This window comes from Haliotis rufescens, unplaced genomic scaffold (assembly GCF_023055435.1).
Source record: "Haliotis rufescens isolate VD_foot unplaced genomic scaffold, xgHalRufe1.0.p SCAF_3, whole genome shotgun sequence".
Lineage (NCBI taxonomy): Eukaryota > Metazoa > Mollusca > Gastropoda > Lepetellida > Haliotidae > Haliotis > Haliotis rufescens.
Window position 1 is genome coordinate 37,092,079 of NW_025964001.1, and position 22,666 is coordinate 37,114,744.

Below are 22,666 nucleotides of genomic sequence, written 5' to 3' on the forward strand. Positions count from 1 at the left end.
CATTTTAGTTGTACACATGTATGTCATTGGCCAGCTGTTATTATTATTGTTATTTATTTCCTCTCTGTGCAGGGGCATTCCTGGAAGTGATGTGAACTCCCTAGTATTCCCTAAAAATAGTGTAAGTTAATATTTTATGCCGCATTGGCATTATTTCAGCCATATAGGGATTAGAACAAGTTGATATATATACAAGTGTGTCATGAATATAAAGTTATAGTTAAAAGCAAATTTGTCAAGCATATCTTGGCATAACAACAAGTATTGAGAATAAATAAACTCATTAACTGTAGCTCCCCAGCCCACATAAGGGACACAGCTCTTTATTTCACAACCTCAACCTAAGTCCTGCACCATGACTGGGGAATATATGAAATAAATATGTGCTTTATGAAAACAAAACCAGCCTAGCCAGCTCTTTTACATATTAGAAAAAAAACAATTCTTTAGAGGAGAGAATTAAGTCTACCGTACGCTTTGACTCGACCATAATAGAGGTCGGCTCATGACAGTCTTGTGGCTCAGCTCTTAAAACAGGATCGCCCCTTGATAGATCAATTACTGCCGAGTGAATGACATTGTGATGTACAGATCAATATATATCACTCAGATTGGATTAGAAATTCAGCACCAAACCTGAGGCTTGCAATTAATTTTTAACCATGTTTGTCATCTTTTATCTACCTGTCCCCACAAACACTTATTGTAATTATTAATATCACTATAACCTATTTCTGTCACCGAGGCAAAGCTTAGCAATCAGTTAGTAGGGACCTGTATTATGCATCAACACAGCAGACATGGAGAAGAATGTACCAATACATTGACTTGTCAGTGACAGTCTTGGCTTTTCTGTACTTAACTGTTGACATTCTGTCAAAGGATTCAGATGCAGACATCACAACACATCTGCCTGCATAGCTATTCTTGGCCCCAAGTTAAAAAAGACTGCTTTATTTTGGCCCCAACAATATATATATTTTTGAAATATTTTTAAAAAAATTATATGACATATAAATACTTTGCTACCCACCAAATCTTCCAATACATGTTATTTGAGCTGTCGCCATGGTAACATTTACTCCCAGGTTTTACTTGAGCAAGATCACCATACTTTCCTCCCACCTATTTAATTATCAGATAATACTAAAAAGGGTCACTTTCCCTAAATATTTCTAGACGATGGGAATGGGTAGTCCTACTTGTTCCATTAATTCACTGTCCTCTAAGACATTCAAGTTCTATGGTAAATAATTCTCTTTTATATTGATACACATATGAAAACTTTTAAACTTAAGTAATTTGTATCAGCCTTATGGACACGTTACGAATTTGGAGTGGGACCACAGGACTTGTGGTAGTTTTAACTCTAACCTTAAAACCTTCTGTTTTAAGTCACAAACGTGCTTGAAAATTAAACCTGACACAGCCTGCCTCTATAGCACTCATACTTAAACTTCCCATGAGGAAAAAGCAAACATGACAATAGTCTTGAGAACGTGGTTGCAGTTTTGTCTGTGTGTACAAGCAGGTGCCCTCGTTTCTGTTCAGCTGAAGCCTGGGTATTTAACTCAAGTCGACAGATACGATCAATGACACATTCCCATTGCCTGAACCTGCAAATCAATATTACATAACTCACATTCTTGAGCTATGACCAATTGCCGACAGTGTTTATGAATAAGACAACAAATACAATTCTTAATACAAGATCACCTACCTCTTTCTCTCCATTCTACCTCCCACGATGCAACTATCTCCCCAAGACAGTTCAAGAATAAGTCACAGGAATAAACGTCACAGTTAAATCCAATTTTTCATTCGCTTGTTGTGCCCTGATTACGTCCAGAGACAGCGTTAGTTCCAAACAAGTATGGCTGCTCGCTGATGATGAAAAGTTTGAACAAACAATTTGGGGGTGTAGGACAATGCCCAGATGTCCCCTGTCGCCCTCTTGTGGCCACTCTCTCTGCCTGGGGGGACGGCTACGAAGGCAGCTAGGCTACTATAGATGACACAAGCCACGATATATATCACCCAACCCTCCAACTCCCACAGTCGACCTGCTGCTATACCTATGTCCACTCCAGCTACAGGTTACATTAACCTGTGCACCCCCCACACCAAACTGAACTAACCCACAGGTCCAAAACAGTTCACAAAACAACCAACATAGACTGATCCAAATTGGGGGAGATGGGGCAACCACTTGACTTGTGTAAGTCCAGTTTGTGCAGCCTGAAGGTAATCAAATATGAGCCCACGGAAAACAAACGACTTAGTCTCAGCCATGCAATTTTCTCCCTAAGAAGATACAAAGTTTTTCTCCTCAAACATCCACCATCATCATTCCTTTAAATAAACGCAATGACCTCAGCACAAACAAATGTGCACATTATAGTGTGCAAAACATCATAATCTGCTTGTAACCGAATCACGCCAAAGAAACCTGATACTAGTGTCTACATTATCCAAGATTCTCATTCTCAACCCAAAGCATCAAGTGGTCAGTCTGGACCCACATGGACTAAGCCAATAATGAGTCAATCGGTCTCCGGCCTATGTCCAAACTAGCTAAATCAGTCAATTACTTTCAGCCATGGTCCATCAAAGACCCGGTCTGACCATCCCCCGGACTACAATAGGCTTGGCAGAGCTATGCACACACATGGTGACATACTGTGCGTGACATGGCAGCACACCGTGGTCACTTGCACTGCGATGGTAACAGAAGCCATTGTTCTTGTATTTTGGGCCGAACAAAAAGTCATGTTAACAATACCCTATTATAGTTATTCAGTCATGTGTGGACTTGAATTATTATTTTTAAATAGTAAATTTGTTTTGTCATGCTCAAGTTTTGAATGAAAGATGAAGTCATACCTGAAAACAAATCACGAACAAAAGCTAATGGCTTTCTTCAGATGTACACAAGTTTCACCCTCTTTTGGTTTAAAAAAAAAAGGAGCATTAAAACACTGCCCAAACACTTTGAAAGATTTGTTGTTTACTGTAGGCAAGTATTATCAAACAAAATATACATAGTAAGTAAAGGGGCCGCATATGCATGTTATGTTGCTTAATAACTCGGACAACTAAAACAGTAAAATTTCACAAAAAGCATAAAGCCAACTTTAGTTACCAGTAAACAAACTGCCCAGCATTGACTATTTAATCAACAAACCATCACCAAGAATAGCCATTGTTTCAAAACAGGTGCCCTGCAAACATTCACCTGGCTGTTTATTTATTAGCTGGGATCATTCCACACATTCCCAGTGAGTCAAGCCTCCCCATGTCAAGGGGGCAGGGCAGGCACAGGATCATGTGACAGGTATTATCTGGCCTCCCGATCCTATACCAGTGGTACACGAACATACTTACACATTATAATTGTCCGCGATACTGAGAGGGCCGGCATGCCAACCGATTGTCTCCTCCAGATGGAGCCTATATTGCAAGGTAGGAAACACTGCATGAACTTTAATGATTTGTTTGGGACTTAGTGTAGGCTTGTGGCGGTGCATGTGGTTTGACAGAAGCATGCCGCTTTGATAATTACTTCTGGGTTAATAAACAGAAGAATCTGATATCAGTGATTTGGGGGTGATACTTAACAGAATAGTCTCTCATAAATTTCTCAATTCCCTCATTGTCTGTTTGTTTGTTGTTTAACGCCGCACTCAGCAATATTCCAGCTATATGATGGTGGTCTGTAAATAATCGAGTCCGGACCAGACAATCCAGTGATTGATATCATGAGCATCATGGGATACGATGACATGCATCAACCAAGTCAGCGAGTCTGACCATCCGATCTTGTTAGTCGCCTCTTACAGCAAGCATGGGTTGCTGAAGACCTATTCTACCCCGGATCTTCACGGGCCAAATTCCCTCATTGACAAAATGTAGCAGGAAAACATGTTGTTTAATTTTGAAAAACTCAATGATCCAGCTCTAATCCAAATAGAATATTATGCACATAGATTAGGTTTAGGCACCAGCAAGATAAATAAAAACATCACCAAATCCTAACATATGTTCAAGGCATATTTGCATGCAGTGACAGGCTTGAGTGGTATGGTATTTCCTCACACCTTATTTTAATTCCTAAAAGATTATATACATAATATCTCCCTTAACAAATCAGTTCAGGTGCCGTTGTACAAAACAATCTCATCACTACGACTGTAGTAAGTCTATGTTAATGTATGGGAGTTACGATCACCAAAGCGCTTATACAGATCACTTTGTACAACGACACCCTTGTCATATATGGTCTAAAACACAAGTACTTTGTCTGGCTTAGGAAGAGCCATGTCGGGCGGGAAATGTCAATAGCATTGCATGGAATCACCGAGACAGCGGCTGTTGCACTTGCATGGTCATCATGACAAAACCCCAATGCTGGTCAGTTAAACTGAAGACCATTCTGCAGCCATGTTACTGTTGCAGTAAATTGGTTTGTTTGTTTTGTTTGTTTAACGCCGCACTCAGCAATATTCCAGCTATATGACAGCAGTCTGTACTTAATCAAGTCTGGACCAGACAATCCAGTGATTGATATCATGAGCATCGATCCAGGGGCAATTGGGATCGATGACATGCATCAACCCAGTCAGCAAGCTTGACCACCCGACTCCATTAGTCGCCTCTTACACCAAGCATAGCCAGTTGCCTTTTATGGCAAGCATGGCTTGCTGAAGACCAATTCTACCCCGGATCTTCACGTGATCAGTAAATTGGTTATGGATCACGTGATCATATGCATCTATTCTTAATTCATTCAAATATTATCATAATTACAATAATTGTGACAAAGCTGAGCATTACATAAATCATGTAACAATAGAGTTAATTCAGCATATATTCGAAAGTGTTATATTTACGGGATAAACCGCATACGATTACTTCAACACTGTGGCGGGTATATATTATTTAACATTTAAAGTGTGCTAGCTGTAGGATAAACTGTTTACTATTCTCCCAAAAATGATGAATCAAACACTTCCTACTATCATTTGAAAAGAGACACACAACATCTACAACAAAACTGAATCAAATTATTTAAAAGTTATTCAAATGAATTCCTGTTACAGAAGCTTCTATCTCAATCTTCCCAGCTTTGATAGTCCCCATCTAATCAGGACACAATCAATCTTACCATTAGACACGAAAGGGAATTAATGGCTTATGTAAAAAGATATATAAAGAGCTTGGTTTCCATAGAAATACCAGCCTCACTCCCCTGCAGAAAGGTAATGCCACTAGCTCGTCAACAATTAACACCAGTCCATGACCCAGCGCAGCAACAAACAATCTAATGATTTACCACACAGCCCATCAACAAGCAACTCTGGGTAGTGTCTTGTAATTGCCTGCACATACTGATAAAAAAAAATGTGTCCCACATATTCATTATCCATAGCCAAAAAAATAATCTAATTTAAATTTCACTCAACAACAAATGGAGGCACTTTTCAAAAGGGGAGGTAACTCTGCCAATATAAACAAACCTTCTGTGACCCTTGATACTGGGATTTTGTGTAAATTAATCATTTGTTCCTGAAAATGCTGGCAAAAATAATTTCGACTCAAAAGGAGTGACAGGAAGCAGATTCTATCTTAAACAGAAGTCCCATGAAAGAACACATCCACATAATAAGATATGACACTTTTACTACGGGACAATTCTATGTGAAAATTTATACACTGGTTTCAATGTTTGTCTATATAGACCCTCCTATACATCAACAGCAATCTTATAGAGTCAGATCAGTACTAAATAGGATACACTTCAACTGCTAAGAAAGAAGCCATTCAATTCTCAACGGAAGTCAAATTCTTGGGATTCCACAACGCTGTACTACGAGTGTCGGAGTGGGACAGTACAAGTAGCCTACTCTCTTACACAGTGACAGTCACATCACATGCGCTACAAACAAACCTGTCCATTGAGACGACATTACAGCGAAACACTGTTCATCCATGTTTAAGATATTGCATGAAACTGTCCAGAATAACACAATTCTGAACAAACAAATCATGTTGTTTTCTCTAAGCTTTCCCAGCAAGTCACTTTTAAAACAACCTTTTTTCCACTGATTTTATGAAATTATTCAATAATCACAGAAGGTGTAGAATTTTCACTAAGAATCATGTTGTACGTTTTCCCAGCAGTAGAAGGTCACTTTTATATCTACCTTTTCACCACAGACATTCTGAAGTTAACAAAAAATCACAGAAAGCGTAGAATTTTCACTTTGGTGTCAAACACTGAAAATCAGATGGAAAAAATATTGATATTCCATTTGTACTACTTCATCATGTTCTTCATCAAAATATCAGTTACCATCTCCATCATCAAGACATCTACCTTTATCATGTTTATCTCTGTGGAATACCAACTGACAGCAACAACCATTGCCTCAGGCCAGCAAGCACCTGTTCATGGTCACTTAGTGAAAATTGTAATAAATATCACAATTACACAGCATGACTCACTGACCAGGCGTCTTTAATGGCTTGAACTGACATCACGCAAGTTGAATCCACATCTACTTGTCAGCCTTGTAAAATCAACATTAATGGCAACAAAATATCATTCTGTAATGCTTATAACAATGTCAACATGTCTTGAAACAAGTGTTACCCCAAAAACACTTTTTGATCAGCTTCACCATTAACATGATTAAGTCTCCAGGTACATGAAATAATTCTTTTTGTAGTTGAAACAAGATCACAGTTACAAATTCCCGATTCATTGATTTTCGATATGTACAGACTAAAATAATTGATTAAATGGAACACCATAGTTTTTGTTACCAAACCCCATCATGATACTCCAAGCCATCATAACATAACGCTATCATAATTTCTGTCCAGTACCTTAACACAGTGTATAACCTGACAATATTCATAGCACTGAGATCCAAACATTAAACAACTACTACCACCAAGAGATCATAAGACTTCCTTCCACCAAGCGGTCATAGAGTTTCTCCCACCAAGCAACCATACCACTATAAATTATCTGTCCAACAATAAAAGATTGGACATTCACATCACTAAGATTATATCCAACAATTATCACCATCAACCTAGTTCATTCCTCCAATGTGATCCTAGTGATATGATCCTACACCATAAAATAAAAATATGACAGTCACTCATTCAGATAAAGAATGTCTTGAATGGAACCTTGACCTATATTATATAGTCCAGTATTAACATCTTATTATGTTTACCTTCACACACTGTATTCACAATATTTAGCACCCTGCTTCAGTAAATACCCCATTGCCCAACTTCTGGACCAATCTGAAAGCGCCCTACTAAGACCAAACATTGCAAATTATTTACAGAAAACAGCAATTCAGAAGGGGCAAGCTGCCTATTCTCAAAACCATTTACGGTAGTTTCATTGACATTTTAAACTCAGTTCATTCTCTACTACATCCTAAAAAAAATTGGATCAACTTCAACATGGGATATGTTGAATTGTCTTGTCATTATACAGGGAAAAACTATTATTAGTATTCACAGTATTTATCTAAGATGCTGGGTGACAAAATCTAAATATAATTGACTGAACGTTTGAGACAGTCCCTTGCCTAGAATACAGAGATTTCCCATTGGACTTCCCTGATGATGACAACATGTTTTTTGCTCCATATTTACTTGCGCAGTGCAAAGCTGTGTACACACTGAAGTATGTTTGAGAAGCATTATACTGTGGCCTCAGTGAAAGGTAAGTGTGCCCATGGGTACACACAGGAAGTACACTTCTCCAACACACGGCAACACACGGCAACACAGGCCACAGGCACTCTCCTCAACACAGGCGGTGCTCATTAGGCAATCTGAACACTTTGTGTGCTTAACTCATCTTAAGCCAGTCCTTAATTACTGTCTTGTCTAAACAAAATATATGTGAGAGACAGAGAGAGAGAGAGAGACAGAGAGAGAGAAAGAGAGAGAGAGAGAGAGAGGGGGGGGGGGGGGGGGGGAGGGAGAGAGAGAGAGAGAGAGAGAGAGAGAGGAGGGGGGAAGAAAAGAATATCCACTTATTTGCCAACTAAAAAGAATTCCATTGCCCTGTACTTATTTTAACAATTTTTCTCATTTCATATAAAAATCTAAATATATTTTACACTTATGATATTCAAAGAAAGGAAGCATGGATGTAGCATAAAACCTGATCAGCCAAGTCACGAACTGTAATGGCAAACATGGGGTACATAGAACCTTAGACAATTCAGCAATCATATCTCAAAAATGGTTCTTTAAAAGAAACCATCTATAAATCTTAACTGTTAGATTGGCATTCTAGTTGGTGAGTAAGTAAGAGAATGTACAACTTTATGGACAACAACTTCTGGTTTACTGCACATAGTGACATTCTTACACCATTACAAGCTTTTAACATCGATAAATCTTGTCACATCACTACAGTAACCACCTTTGTCATAAAATACTGAATTTACACAGGTGAGGCCTATGCCTGAACGAAGAGACATTTTTGCTACTTTAGTTAATACAGTGATTCATGAAGCTGTTAATCTAGATATTCCTGTCAAACAGTCAGCTGTTACTACAGGAGTGTTGGAGTTCAAATTCTAGATCACTAAACAGTACAGAATGACCTCATGGCTCAATATATACTACTGGCCATGACAGCTTTAACTAGTCACATGAAAACATCAGTTGTTGTTTAACTTCTTTTGAGTAGCATACCATGGCTCAAGCTGCCCAGGCCAACTAAACTATTCAACATTTGCTAAGACCACACCTTTGACTATAGATGACTATTTTGGACCTCAGCCAGTGCTTAAAATACCCGCATGCCTGACTGCCTGATACAGTCTATTTTGCTGACGGGTGGTCAGTTTTGAAAGTTTCACAACCCATAGTCAGGTTATTATTGTACTTCCTAAATTACCTGGGCATATTAGTTTTACTTCAATATAAGAGGTAAATTAAATGTAAACTTATGTTTACCCTTTTGTTACTTTTATTCGTTTGTCTAGAGCATTCTGGACAGGCAACACTTTATCTGGTCTGGTAACTTTGCTGGGTTGCCAGTCCGGTTTTCCTGTCTGACTTTAGGGAATTTCATACACTGCTATAGCGAATATTGAAAAGTATATAATCAAATGCTCATGCTCATGCCATCAACCACTGGTGTGTCTGGTCCAGGCCTGATGGTGCACAACCTACTGTGCTAAAGCTGAATGGGCCTGAGAGTTGCAAACTACCTCCACTCAATCACCCCTACGGTCAATGTCTCGTGCACTTCCGTCAATGTCTTCTATTTCTTGTTCCAAACTGTCCTATTTCTGTCCAGTATATGCCTCTTGTGCATCCTTCATTGAAAATAATGGGTGCTTGTGCTGCTTCAGGCTTTGAGAATTCAGTGACACAAACATGTCTGTATACATGACAAAAATAGATTGCCAGGAAGCTTGGCGTGACAAGTGACCACACTAAACCCTGGGATACGTACATCCACACGGCCCATCAGATAGGCAAGTAATAACTCATTGGTCCAAAACCCTGTATCTTCAGTCCTGTATTGATATTTACTGTAATGTGATAAGAAATTAAATAAGCCTAACAATACCTAGGAAACATAATGAAAATGATTCACTTTATTTCATTGTCATTTATAGGCCAATATGTAGGTCATCCTTTGTTCAATGGGAGGATACCATGCATAGTCTCTCGTACAAACCCTGAAACAAAAATATTATTAAAAAAATAACAAATAAGCCTACAATACTTTGGCAAGTCATGCCATGACAGACTAACTAAAGCAATATGAAGGAATCAGGTGTCCCTTAACTTCCTTTGAGTAGCATATGTCATGACATAACAGATTATCTCAAGTAAAATAAAAGAATTGGGTGTTCTTTTACTTGTCTTGAGTAGTAGATATTTGAATACCAGACAAATTAACAACAACAAAAATCTATACAAAATATATTTCTACCACACCCATTGCTGTTTGTGAAATTAGTTTTAAAGGTATATGAGGGAGCAGGGTTTTATGCCAATTCCAGCAATATTCTAGCCTCACCCTGGTGGACACCAGAACAGGTTTCACTGGTACCCATGTTGGCACTCAGTGAGTGGGGTTCAACACCGCTTTGAACAGTATTCCAGTTATATCACAGCATGTCAGCTGAATGCAGGAGGAAAGCCTGGAGTGATGCAGGTCTCAGACATTTATTACTTGAAACCCACGAGCACGGGTATGGTCCTGACAAACCCAGCAACACAATCATGCTGAATCATGGACACTGAACCTTAATATTTGGCATGAGGAGTACTGCTTTAACCACTGAGCTACCCGATCACCCCTTTAACAATAAATGGAAACATCACTTGTACGCTATAGCAAATCTGATATATTATTAATAACTATTTTTCTAACAGTAGAAACGGGGGCATGGGTGGCCCAGTCGTCTAAGGCGCCGTGATTCGCTGTGCCAAGTTGCGTCTCTTGGGCACGCCAGAAACCTATGATTGTGGGTTCGAATCCTGGTTCGCCCCAATTATGTTTCTAGGTTTGTCAGCACAATACCCGTGCTCGTGGGTTTCACCAAATTGGTAAACGTCTGAGACCTGCATCACTTCGGGCTTTCCTCCCACATTAAGCTGACACGCCGTGAACTGGAATACTGTTAAAAGGAGCGTTAAACCCAACTCACTCACAATAACAGCAGAAACCAGCACAATAATGGTCCTAACATTAAACAATGCGGCTGGATAAGAAAGCCTGTGACACAACTTTTGGGATAAAGTAAACATCATACCTCAATAACAAAGCTACCTTTGGGGGTAAAGGACAAGTTCATTCAGCAACTTGACAAAACAACAGCTCCATAGGAGAAACCCATAAGTACTGCTTTAACCACTGAGTTACCCGATCACCCCTTTAACAGTAAATGGAAACATCACTTGAACGTCATAGCAAATCTGATATATTATTGATAACTACTGATACAGCAATATCTAAACCATTCCACAAATCAGCCAATAGTTTCCCATCTTGGAAGGACATCAACACAGACTGACTAACATTTACAGCGCATTTCACATTACCTTCCAAGAAGAATAACACTAACTATGTTCCAATATATCATATATATTAAGATGATAAGGAAAATATATATGTATTATGACAAAATACTACTCGGATACAAAATTTTCCAATCAAGCCAAGTGCTGTACCAGATAGGTAAATACGACTACCGGAAGCCCTGTGTTGCTGTACAGATGAGAGGTCCCAGGTGCAATGCGAGTATTAATCACAGATTGTACACAGCCAAGTGTAGCCGCCTCCTGTCGACAGGGGAGCCATCTCCAGGAATAACACATAGCCTTCTCTGATAGATGGAATGGCGTTCCTTCACCTAGATGCACATCACTAATCCAATCAATACCTGTATATATCATTATCACTAGGCACACGGCCATGTTGCATTGTCACTGGACAAAATGTCCACAAATTGTGCTATATGGCTACTAGCTGTACAAGGACTGGGTCAGTAACTGGTTTGGGCCTTCAGTTCAGATCCAGACACCTAGTCCATTGGCCCAAGGATACCGGTAGTTAACATGTATAAGGCCTAGACTGTTGGCCGAGGATAGTGAAAATATATTAAGACTCGTCAAATCTGGTGAAAATAATTACCTATTTCTTCAGCTTACCACCAAATTTATTCCATCCTTTAAATATCATAAGGCATAGTCACAGGTTTAAATTCCACTAAATGTCACCAGTTTTATTCACGTTTAAATTCATGCTGTCTACCACAAACACAAAATTACAAAGAATATTTTTTGTATCATATATAAGTACTTTACAGCAGTCAGCCAATGTTTGCTAATGCATTGTGGTACAAAAAAGGGAAAGAGACTATCGTGTTTTGGTATTCTAGTGAGGGAGTGAAATAGGTGAAACTTTATTTTGACTCGCAATTCAAAAGAAAACACTAGACGCCATGATAGTTTCATAACGAAAAATGTACCATGTTGTAGTTTTGAAATCAGTATAATAAAAGGTAAAAACTTTAAATGTGTTATTGACTATCTTACATAAAAAAAGAATCAGATTTATTTTACAAGTGAAAGTCTATGTTTTGCACTTTTGAATGATTCAATGTGGATAGAGATACTTTCATTATTCTAGGTAGAGACAGACAGATTGCTGAGAGAAGTTGTCATACTTAAGTATTTAATATTTCCTGTGAACTATTAGGGCATAATCAGACACATTTCCTTTAGAAGCTGTTATCCACTAAGATTGCACCAGGAAGCGATATTGGACTATGCTCTTCACATGTCGAGAAATGTCTATCATTAAGAACATCACGATGCATATCGACTTGAAGCGATCACTGCTCCTCAGCCAAAGAGCCTACTTGCTAATTCATCAAGGAGAAGTCATCCCACGATGCGGGACATACAAAATGTTCAAAACGACAAACATTGCAGGAAAGTTTCCCAATGCCACATTGATTTACATTCATTAACTCAAGCAAACTTTACAATTTCATTGGCAAGCACTCTATAAAGACTACTGATTTAATGCAAATTGAATCTACTGATGAAGGTTCATCAAATTTGATTGTGGGCAAAGATGGCACCTTTGGACCTTGCCTGACTCTGGAACGTGATTGTCTGTGTTTGATGTTTTGTGAATTGTAACTAATGGACAAGGATAACACTTCACTTTTTCTGCTTCATGATTTACATCAATATCCTTCAGCCAGAATTAAAGCTTCCTACTGACCAGCAGGATCTGCGATCAGTTTACTCGCTTCCAATTATCTCAGTGTTTCTCCAGATGCTACTCACAAGCAGGCATCCAGCTTAGCCCGGCCAGTCTACAGGCATGGTGCAGTCCGTGCAAGCATGATCCTTGTAAAACACAGGGACCCTCCACTCACTAACCCGTAACATAGCCCTAGGGGTCTACAGGCATGGTGCAGTCTGTGCAAGTATGACCCTCCACTCACTAACCCGTAACATAGACCTGAGAGTCTACAGGCATGGTGCAGTCTGTTCAAGCATGACCCTCCACTCACTAACCCGTAACATAGACCTGGGGGTCTACAGGCATGGTGCAGTCTGTGCAAGCATGACCCTCCACTCACTAACCCGTAACATAGACCTGGGGGTCTACAGGCATGGTGCAGTCTGTGCAAGCATGACCCTCCACTCACTAACCCGTAACATAGACCTGGGGGTCTACAGGCATGGTGCAGTCTGTGCAAGCATGACCCTCCACTCACTAAGCCGTAACATAGACCTGGGGGTCTACAGGCATGGTGCAGTCTGTGCAAGCATGACCCTCCACTCACTAAGCCGTAACATAGACCTAGGGGTCTACAGGCATGGTGCAGTCTGTGCAAGCATGACCCTCCACTCACTAACCCGTAACATAGACCTGGGGGTCTACAGGCATGGTGCAGTCTGTGCAAGCATGACCCTCCACTCACTAACCCGTAACATAGACCTGGGGGTCTACAGGCATGGTGCAGTCTGTGCAAGCATGACCCTCCACTCACTAACCCGTAACATAGACCTAGGGGTCTACAGGCATGGTGCAGTCTGTGCAAGCATGACCCTCCACTCACTAACCCGTAACATAGACCTGGGGGTCTACAGGCATGGTGCAGTCTGTGCAAGCATGATCCTGGTAAAACACAGGGACCCTCCACTCATTCACCACCTGGGGGTCTACAAGCATGGTTGGGTCTACAAGCAAGGTTGGGTCTACAAGCATGATCCCTGGAAAACACAGGGACATTCCCCCGTCTCACCCATCCCCCATCTAACCCCACACCCTCTACAGCTTAGCTCTGAGAGTCTGGAGACTTCATACTAGTACCATACAGAGGAACAGGTTCCTGTATTCTCCATGCTTGTTATGGGTACTGATTAACATAAGGACAGAGTTGGCTGAATGTCATGGCAAGTGTGGATTGTTATTCATGCCACTGGTTTGTCTTTTCGAGCAGGTTAAGCCTTAGGCCACTAGCAGATGCTGACTATAGCAAACCCTTCACTCACTCACCCACCCAATACTGATTTAGCTCTTTGCCAAGGGTATTGGCATATATGTCAATTCAGAATTGATGACAAATTCTGCAAAATTCAATCATAGACAATTATGCCACTTTCTAAAGACATAATCAAATGCTGAACATCTTAACATTTCCTTTGCCATGAGTTACCTTAACAACAGAAGGCATTGAGGTAGATTACTGCCCAAAAGTGTTACATCTCCTTTAAAGTTGGTTGGCATGGAATGGGGTTGGTTGCCATAGTGTGAAACATCACCATTATATCAGGGCCCACTCACTCTGATGAGGTTTTTGCTGACTTGTTATATGTTAGGTCCTTTGGGTTAGAGGAAACAGTTCTATTTTTAAGACCTCACAGCAGCCTTGGACTGAGAAGTAGTAGGGACTGAACAACCACAAATCTAAAAGTAATATCAGTGCACAATCCATGGGGATATGACGACAAAAGTGGTCTGGTCAAAACTCAAGAGTTGCACTTTTGTGGGAGTAACCTTCCTAGCATGTCTTCTTTTCAGATCAGAGATTTATCTACAATTCCAAACTAACTGCCCATGGTTATCAGAATGTATCTCCTTCCTAAAAAGGACTTTTGCTGCAGACCTTGGGATGAATATCGGCTTCAGAACAGGTCACGATAACTCCCTGCAGATGCATGATTGTGACTACCAAATCCCCTATTTAGTGCCCTCTTATGACGAGCATACAGTACTCGGGACCTCCTCCCCTATTCCGTGCCCTCTTATGACGAGCATACGGTTCTCGGGACCTCCTCCCCTATTTAGTACCTCTTATGACAAGCATACGGTACTCGGGACCTCCCCTATTTCGTGCCCTCTTATGACGAGCATACGGTTCTCGGGACCTCCTCCCCTATTTAGTACCTCTTATGACAAGCATACGGTACTCGGGACCTCCTCCCCTATTTAGTGCCTCTTATGACAAGCATACGGTACTCGGGACCTCCTCCCCTATTTAGTACCTCTTATGACAAGCATACAGTACTCGGGACCTCCTCCCCTATTTAGTACCTCTTATGACAAGCATACAGTACTCGGGACCTCCTCCCCTATTTAGTGCCTCTTATGACAAGCATACGGTACTCGGGACCTCCTCTCCTATTTAGTGCCTCTTATGACAAGCATACGGTACTCGGGACCTCCTCCCCTATTTAGTGCCTCTTATGACAAGCATACGGTGCCCTCTTATGGTACTCATGGCACTTCAGCACTATAATCCCTTCTTGTTCTGGTGTTCCTGGGACTGAGAAGGTAGGAAAACAGTGAGAACACAAACAACTTGATAATGCATGACTTCAGCTACATGCTTATTGTATGTACTCACTAAGTGGAATGTTGTTCCAAGTACGTATGAGTAGGTGCCTGAGCAATTGGAATTTAGGAAAATTTAGAACACAAAATACATAAATGGTAGAGCCAGGCGATCAATGGTTATATTTATCTCTGAGTGAGTGAGTGAAAGATGATTGATGCCATGTAACAGCAGCCTGTCAATACTTGTGTCTGGATCAGACAAACCAGTGACTAAAAGCACACTCAGTGTTCCTTACCATCGGGGTATGATGACACATAATCAACCAAGTCACTGAGCCTGACTACCTGATCCCTGTTAGTCATCTCTTAGAACAAGCATCAGATACTAGGGTGATGGTGAGGTGAAATGGGGTTTAACGTCGCGTCCAAGAGTATTGCACTTATATAGCAATGTGCATGCACATGTGTTTGTGGCTGCTTGTACTTGTCCGGACTTATGCCGATTTTATAGTGCCACACCACCAAGATACCATGCCGCAGTTTAACATGAATATCCCTTTCAGATACAGTATTCTGAACCGACCAGTCCTTGTTTCAGCCCCTTAGTGCCAAGTGCCAGACAGGGAAACAACAAGTATCATCTCTTAGCATCTTTTGGTAAGACGCAGCCGGGGATCGAAACACCAGATCTTCCGCTCTCTGGGCAGACCACAGAGGCAGTCTCAGATACTAGGAACCAACTTTCCCCTGGAATATCCAGTGAATAATCAGTTTGTTCCATCAGATCACTCTTCAATCATAATTGATCATTAATATTTTGTGTAATATCCAGAAAAGACATGTCAAATACCAGCTCGTCATTATTTGAATTTGTTAATATCCTATTCCGTAATCATGTTAATTAAGATAAGTCACTGGTTCCATGTGTGCTTTTGTATAATTCTGTAAAGACTTATTAATGATTCTTCCTTTGACATAATCATTAGTATGAAAAAAGTCGTGCAATAATCAATTATGTTTGTTTCTCATCACATCAGTAAAGCCTCACCAAAAAAATCATCGATAATAATCCATCACTGGAAAGCCTACCAATTGGTGATTGCACAACCGAAGGTATTGTTTTCTTCAACATCATTTCAGTGCCATATGCACATCAAACTCAGATATCAAATATCAAATTACTGAATTTGACGTAATAACCGCCCCGCTCTAATAAGCGCCCATGTCGAGATTTGCTAATATATTGGCTATTGAACAATCCCAATTAGCACCCCTTCCAACCCCTTTTCGCATATAATATGCACCGCTTCCTTCCCCTATTCGTGTATAATACACACTCGTGTGATATATGCACCCTTTACTATTGGCAATTAAATTCTGGAAAAATATATCTGTCGTACATAAACATTTCAGGCTGTCAGCATAAACCACAAAATTCATCTTTCAACTGTTTTTTTCACCAAAATAATATTCTAATATGAAACCCCCTATTTCTAATTTTGAGAGCGCCCTGGGCGCTTATTACGTCGAATACGGTAAGTCAAAAGATGCTCACACAAAAGCATACATCAAGACATTAATCAATAGAAAATTAAGGCCATCATGTTCTGTAAGCTGACTAAGTCCTATGTACTAAGCTGTACCAAATACAACACAGTTCGCCAAGAGGGTAGGTCAAATGTCAGATGATTCAAACACAGAAGTCTATGTTTGCACCGCTAATTGTTTTCTTAAATGACCTTATGATTTGCTCTCAAGTTGATCAAACAAACATTAAATATTCAAATTGAACCTCAACACATTTCTTATAAACATATATCATTATCGGTAAAGTCAATCATATCACTACCGGGTAATTTATCTGTTTCCTGTAAGAAACCAATTTCAAATGTTCAAGGTTTATCACCAGAAGTAGTATGGCTTTCAATCACTTTCAGTAATATTCCACAAGATAATGACAGTGGAACACTTAGAACAGCTTTACACATTGTACCATGTGGGGAATCAAACATGAGTATTGTGGCATTATGAGCCTACATTTTAACCACTAGGCTACCCCACTGCTCCAATATCCAAATTACCAACATATTCTGTCATGGAGAATAGTGAGAACTTGGTAATTCCAGAAGTATTTTCAAAGATTGTGGTTATGGTCGATATATATAATTTCTCCACAATTGTGGATCAGCACCTACATTAGATTTACTTGTATAAAATTTGGTTCAACATGGCCAGTGAATTCCAGGCTCAGATTCAACTGCAGCAACAATAGCATGACATCATCATAATGATTTAAACATCAATACTGTCAGGTACAAAAAGTTTTATGTCATACTGACCTAGGTCTGCTACTGAGCAACAACAAAAAGGTTAACAATTCTTACAAGGATGTTCTAACCATGCTAACAGTAACCTGTAAATAGCCTTTCGCAAATGTGACTTCCAAAATTATCCAGAGAACACAAAGACTGTGACTAAGTTAAAACAGGTGTTTCCTAACATTTCTCAATATGGTGGAGGGAACGGGATCCTGGCATTGTTTATAAGCAGTTGTGAACACATCGCCTGGCAATGAGATTTGTGCAGTCCTCCTGTTCAAGTGGCAACAATATCCTTAATGTTATCAGTGTGGCAACACTGTGCATCACATTATCAGTATGGCAACTTTGGCATCATGTTATCAGTGTTGCAACTTTGCGCTCAATGTAATAAATTGTGCATCATGTTATCAGTGTTGCAACATTGTGCATCATGTTATCAATGTGGCAACATTGTGGACCATGTTATCAATGTGGCAATGTTGTGTATCATGTTATTGATGTGGCAACGTTGTGCATCATATCAGAGTGGCAAGATCAGACAAACAATCATATTTAGAAAACAAAGGTAAATGGACACCCAGTATGAACTGAATCAAATCAGTTTGATAACTATTCAAGATCAATATATTGTCCACTGCCATGTCCCACTCCCTACTTCCAGCAGGTGCTCCAGGCAGCCGTAGGTGGACTGGACTTGTGTGTTAACTGTCTCAGCCTCTGTAAGCCCTTTCACCAACACTGGCCTTTTGCCTTAACATTCTCTGTATACACCTGCCACACTCCCATCTACCTACACAAAGTTTACTTACTTCCCATTCACAACATACCGCTAGGGTCAGCTAAATCAACACTGTCCCACACAATCATCCTGGTTTGACCTAGACCTCTCTCAGACAAACCTTACCATAATGGTAATCAAAATAACGAGCACCACTCCTACAGCAACTACCCTATCGCCACCCCATCTGGACAACACTACAACCCACACACACACACAGCCATTTCCCTCACTTCATGTTCATCAGCATCCAGGGATTTATCCAGGATTCCATACTATAAAGTGCCATTGGCAGACAAATTGGGGAAAAACTTATTTTGTTCAATATTGGGATTTTTTTTAAACAAAGTACTTTGTTTCTTTCATTAATTTTTTTACAACATTGTATATTTATATTGTATTCTATGTTATGATGCTAAATTACACATTAAATACTCTTCCTCATCCTTGCTTCTGCTATTAGAGAAGTACAAGTGACCTCCATAAACAGTGTGTAACGCCATGTCATTAGTCATAACAACATCAAAATGAATTGGGAAATTATTCATACCAATTTGGGAATTTTGCTGCAGACATGGAGCCTAAAATTGGCCCCTGATCAGGTCCAGATAAATTCCTTATATCTATCAGCCTCACCACCATGTCTGTATCATTAAATAGAGATAATGAAAATCAGTTTGTCAAAAAGTCACCTTGCCACATATAGGTGCCAGGCCATCATATTGCATTGTGAATCTTACTGCTCTTTTCATAACCAAAATGGACTCAGAGATTTAGTTAAGATATCAATAACATGGGCTGTCATTGCTTCTTGCCAAAATTAACTAACAGCATCCTCTTCAATAAATCCATGTTTGAGTGCCGATTACTTCCTCTTGACTTATCTCCCTTGACAGAAGGTCTTTCTTACCATATTGACTAGTAACATCTTCTTACATAAGCGCCTCCTTAGATTATATTTACTACCTAAATTGTCCATAGCAACTCTTCTACCTTCATTGACAGCAGAGCCTTTGTTAAATTAGCACCGCCAAACACTGCTGCAATATGTGTTTAATAATCGCACAGTCTGATTGATGAGCAGTAGATAATCGCAATAATAATGTGAAGTGATTTCGAACAAGTCAGTTCGACCTGGTTGGTTTGATGACATAGCATGACATAATATTGATGACAAATACACAGAACGCTAAATTAACAGTAGATCGATACATGGATGTGATTTTGTTCTAGAAAGTCAGTTCACTGTCATAGGTGTGACAACATGTTGATGGCAAATACGCAGAATGCTAAATTATCGGCAGACCAATAGATCAGGTACAGAATTCATTTTATGGCAATCTTCTGTAATGAAAACTGGCATAGAATTAAATCAAACTATCAAGCTGTATTTACAGTTTCAACATCAAGAAGACCAGCAACCTCTGTGAAAAAGGTCATGATAAGTAAGGCTCTCGTGTGACGAGGCATCATTTTGATTTGAATAGAAATGGTCAAATGACCTATTGCAATACTGTAATACAGGTCAGGTTTCAGATGTATAGGACAGTGGATGTAGTTATTCACATACTTGTAAGGTATTCAACTATATAATTTGTGTTCCTTAATATTTGAAAATAGATTTACACTGGGTGGTCGGGTAGCCTAGTGGTTAAAGCATTCGCTCGTCACGCCGAAGACCCAAGTCCGATTCCCGACATGGGTACAATGTGTGAAGCCCATTTCTGGTGTCCCCCGCCGTGATATTGCTAAAAACAGCGTAAAACCATACTCACTCACTACACTGAGATGTCTATGGTCAACCATTTCTTATCACTCAGATCACAGATTTGCCTGGTCTGATCTTGGTAAATTGAAAAGAATAAAATTTGAATGCCCCATGGTTCCGGTCAGTTACAACAAACAGTCACTAATAATCTCTGCAAGACATCAAACTGCAGAGCTTGAGATATTGTTTTTAGCTATTGAGCATTTAGGCCTACTCACAAATTATCATTCACATTGGGTATTGATAGTTTTCTTTGTGTATTCAAAATGATTTTACTCAACGAGTAGACATTTTAAAAAACAATTCTTTCCGGTTTCTGTTCATGTGCTTCCCCAAGTATGTAACAGCGATATAGAAGACTAATTAACACAAAGCAGGACATAACATCTCTTTATGCATTATTCAAAGCAGTAGAGTTTATGTATGTGAGATGTGTGATGCCTGTAAAAAAAGATGTGCAGAGAAATAAAGATAAGCAAGATGAAAAGGATACATTGGGTATTACGCAGTGTTGTGATACTAATGGGTTTTGTAAATTGCATATTTGTACCCAAGCAACACAAAATTTATTTGGTATTGGTGATTTATTTTGTGTAATTTACGCAAATACACAGGTGATCTGGAGTTCTGACACTATCAGGTCCATATGCACAATTGCAAATAGTGTAAAAGGCAAAAGAACAAATGGGAAATGAGGTCTTTGTCAAGAGCAGTACTTTTTTTAGTTTGTTGACATTTCCTGTCAATGAAATACAACAGCTCTAGTCCCCATGGTTGCATTTCATCCTCTTCAACTGCAGAGTTCCGTAGGTTTAGTCTGTGGTTTGAGTAATGCAAGAATCTATATGTTTAAAGTGTCAGTGTTTCACATTTGAGGTGTAGGTGTTAATACATGTGTACACAAATGCTTCTTAACAGTCTCCACGTGATTCCATAAATTACAATAGTTACTGTTGATAGGTGTTTCACATTTTTGTTGATCTGAAATATATTCATCTAACATTTTGACAATTCATCTTATGAATTATTCAAATGGTTAAAATAATTTTAGTAAGAACATTACATTAAACGTGTACAAAGACATGAATCACACGATAAACCAATATCCATATCTTGGTCGAAACAGTAGCAAGTTAGGATGGTGCTGACTTTCTGCTACTGTTCACGGTAAACGTCTTACTCACGTGTGACCTCATTCTTTGATTGAGCACACCCTGCTCATTAAGGCAATGGAGCGTCACAATACACAAGTTGCATCACCCCCAATGTAGGGTTCACACCTAAACGGCCTGACCCACACACAGTTTGCACGCTCGAACTGTGCCGGGACGTGTATTCCAATGGAAATCTGCTACTGTTCAATAGCATAACAGGCAGTGGTGAATGAGAACCGGTTGCAAGTGAGTTCATGGCGACAACTGGCAATACGCAGCAAGATACAGAAATATGAACATGTCGTCTTGAAACCTGGGTGTTTAATGAACAATATGAGTATATAATAAAATGATTTCGGATAACACACGAGAGACACTGGCAGCAATCGTGTAACGAGAGCGCCACCGATAACCGAGTTGTCAGCCATGTTTGTTTGAGAGTCGACTGACTGATGAAACGTGCCCTCGTCAAGCGTCTTGCTGATAGCTCATGACACCATAAATTACGAACACCTGTCATATTAGTACCTACCTTCAAGCTATCTGTAAAATATGGGTTAAAATCCGTTCACGTGCGTTCGAAAACCCTGCTCCAATTCACGACTGTGTCACGTCATTTGATCATTCTCAACAGATCATAACACATTTTTCAAGAAATCCGATCACGGTTTCTGCTTGAAGTAGACCCCAGTGTCAGTTCCACGCCTTGGAATCTGTTAGTAATCCAGTAAAAATATCTATTGAGTTAAAATTGACACAGATAGCCTGACGCTTCAGTAAAAAGTCAACCTAAACCAAATCGGACCGTGTCGGTCGGTACACGCAAGGTACTCAGTCTATGACTTGCTGATTGCGCATGTGCAACACCTTGAAAGCAACAACTGCCCCGCCCTCTTGCGTGGGTCACTAGAAGGTAGCGCGAGATATTCTCATACAATCGTTTCAGCTATGACATCGCACATGCAACGGAATTATTGGCACGATTGTCAGATATTTCAATTACTAGCTGCTAGTCAAAAAATGCCAGGAGATGTCGTCATTCATAAATCGATAGTGAGCTAGATACGGCCAGCGTCGGTGCTCGCTTGCTCATCGGAACACAGGTAACCGCACGCCTTCCGCCCACTTGATTGAAAAGAGTATATTGACAAACATACGGGATTGTCAGCCCACCGACCTGACTATGATATCATAAAACAGCTATTAATATATATGACAAGAATTGTTATCCGACATGTTTCAATTTTATCCTCAGGGAGAAGACAAAAATGAAGAAGA

The 22,666-nt window shown here is 39.8% G+C and overlaps 1 protein-coding gene across 4 annotated transcripts in view; it reads right to left on the reverse strand.

Annotated features, from left to right (window-relative positions):
* Positions 1 to 22,279, reverse strand: part of LOC124118834 (protein numb-like) — a 112,229-nt gene extending 89,950 nt beyond the window's left edge. For 2 of the 4 annotated variants that reach the window (XM_046481199.2, XM_046481174.2), the window contains exon 1: positions 21,921 to 22,279. Coding sequence is in view for 2 of the 4 variants with exons in the window: in XM_046481160.2 (XP_046337116.2) it covers positions 1,721 to 1,734 (14 nt within the window). In the remaining 2 variants the exon portion in view is untranslated. Of the gene's footprint in view, positions 1 to 1,720; positions 2,110 to 21,920 lie in introns of those variants that run through there. The other 2 variants (XM_046481160.2, XM_046481168.2) reach the window with 2 other exon arrangements.
* Positions 22,280 to 22,666: the final 387 nt, after the last annotated feature.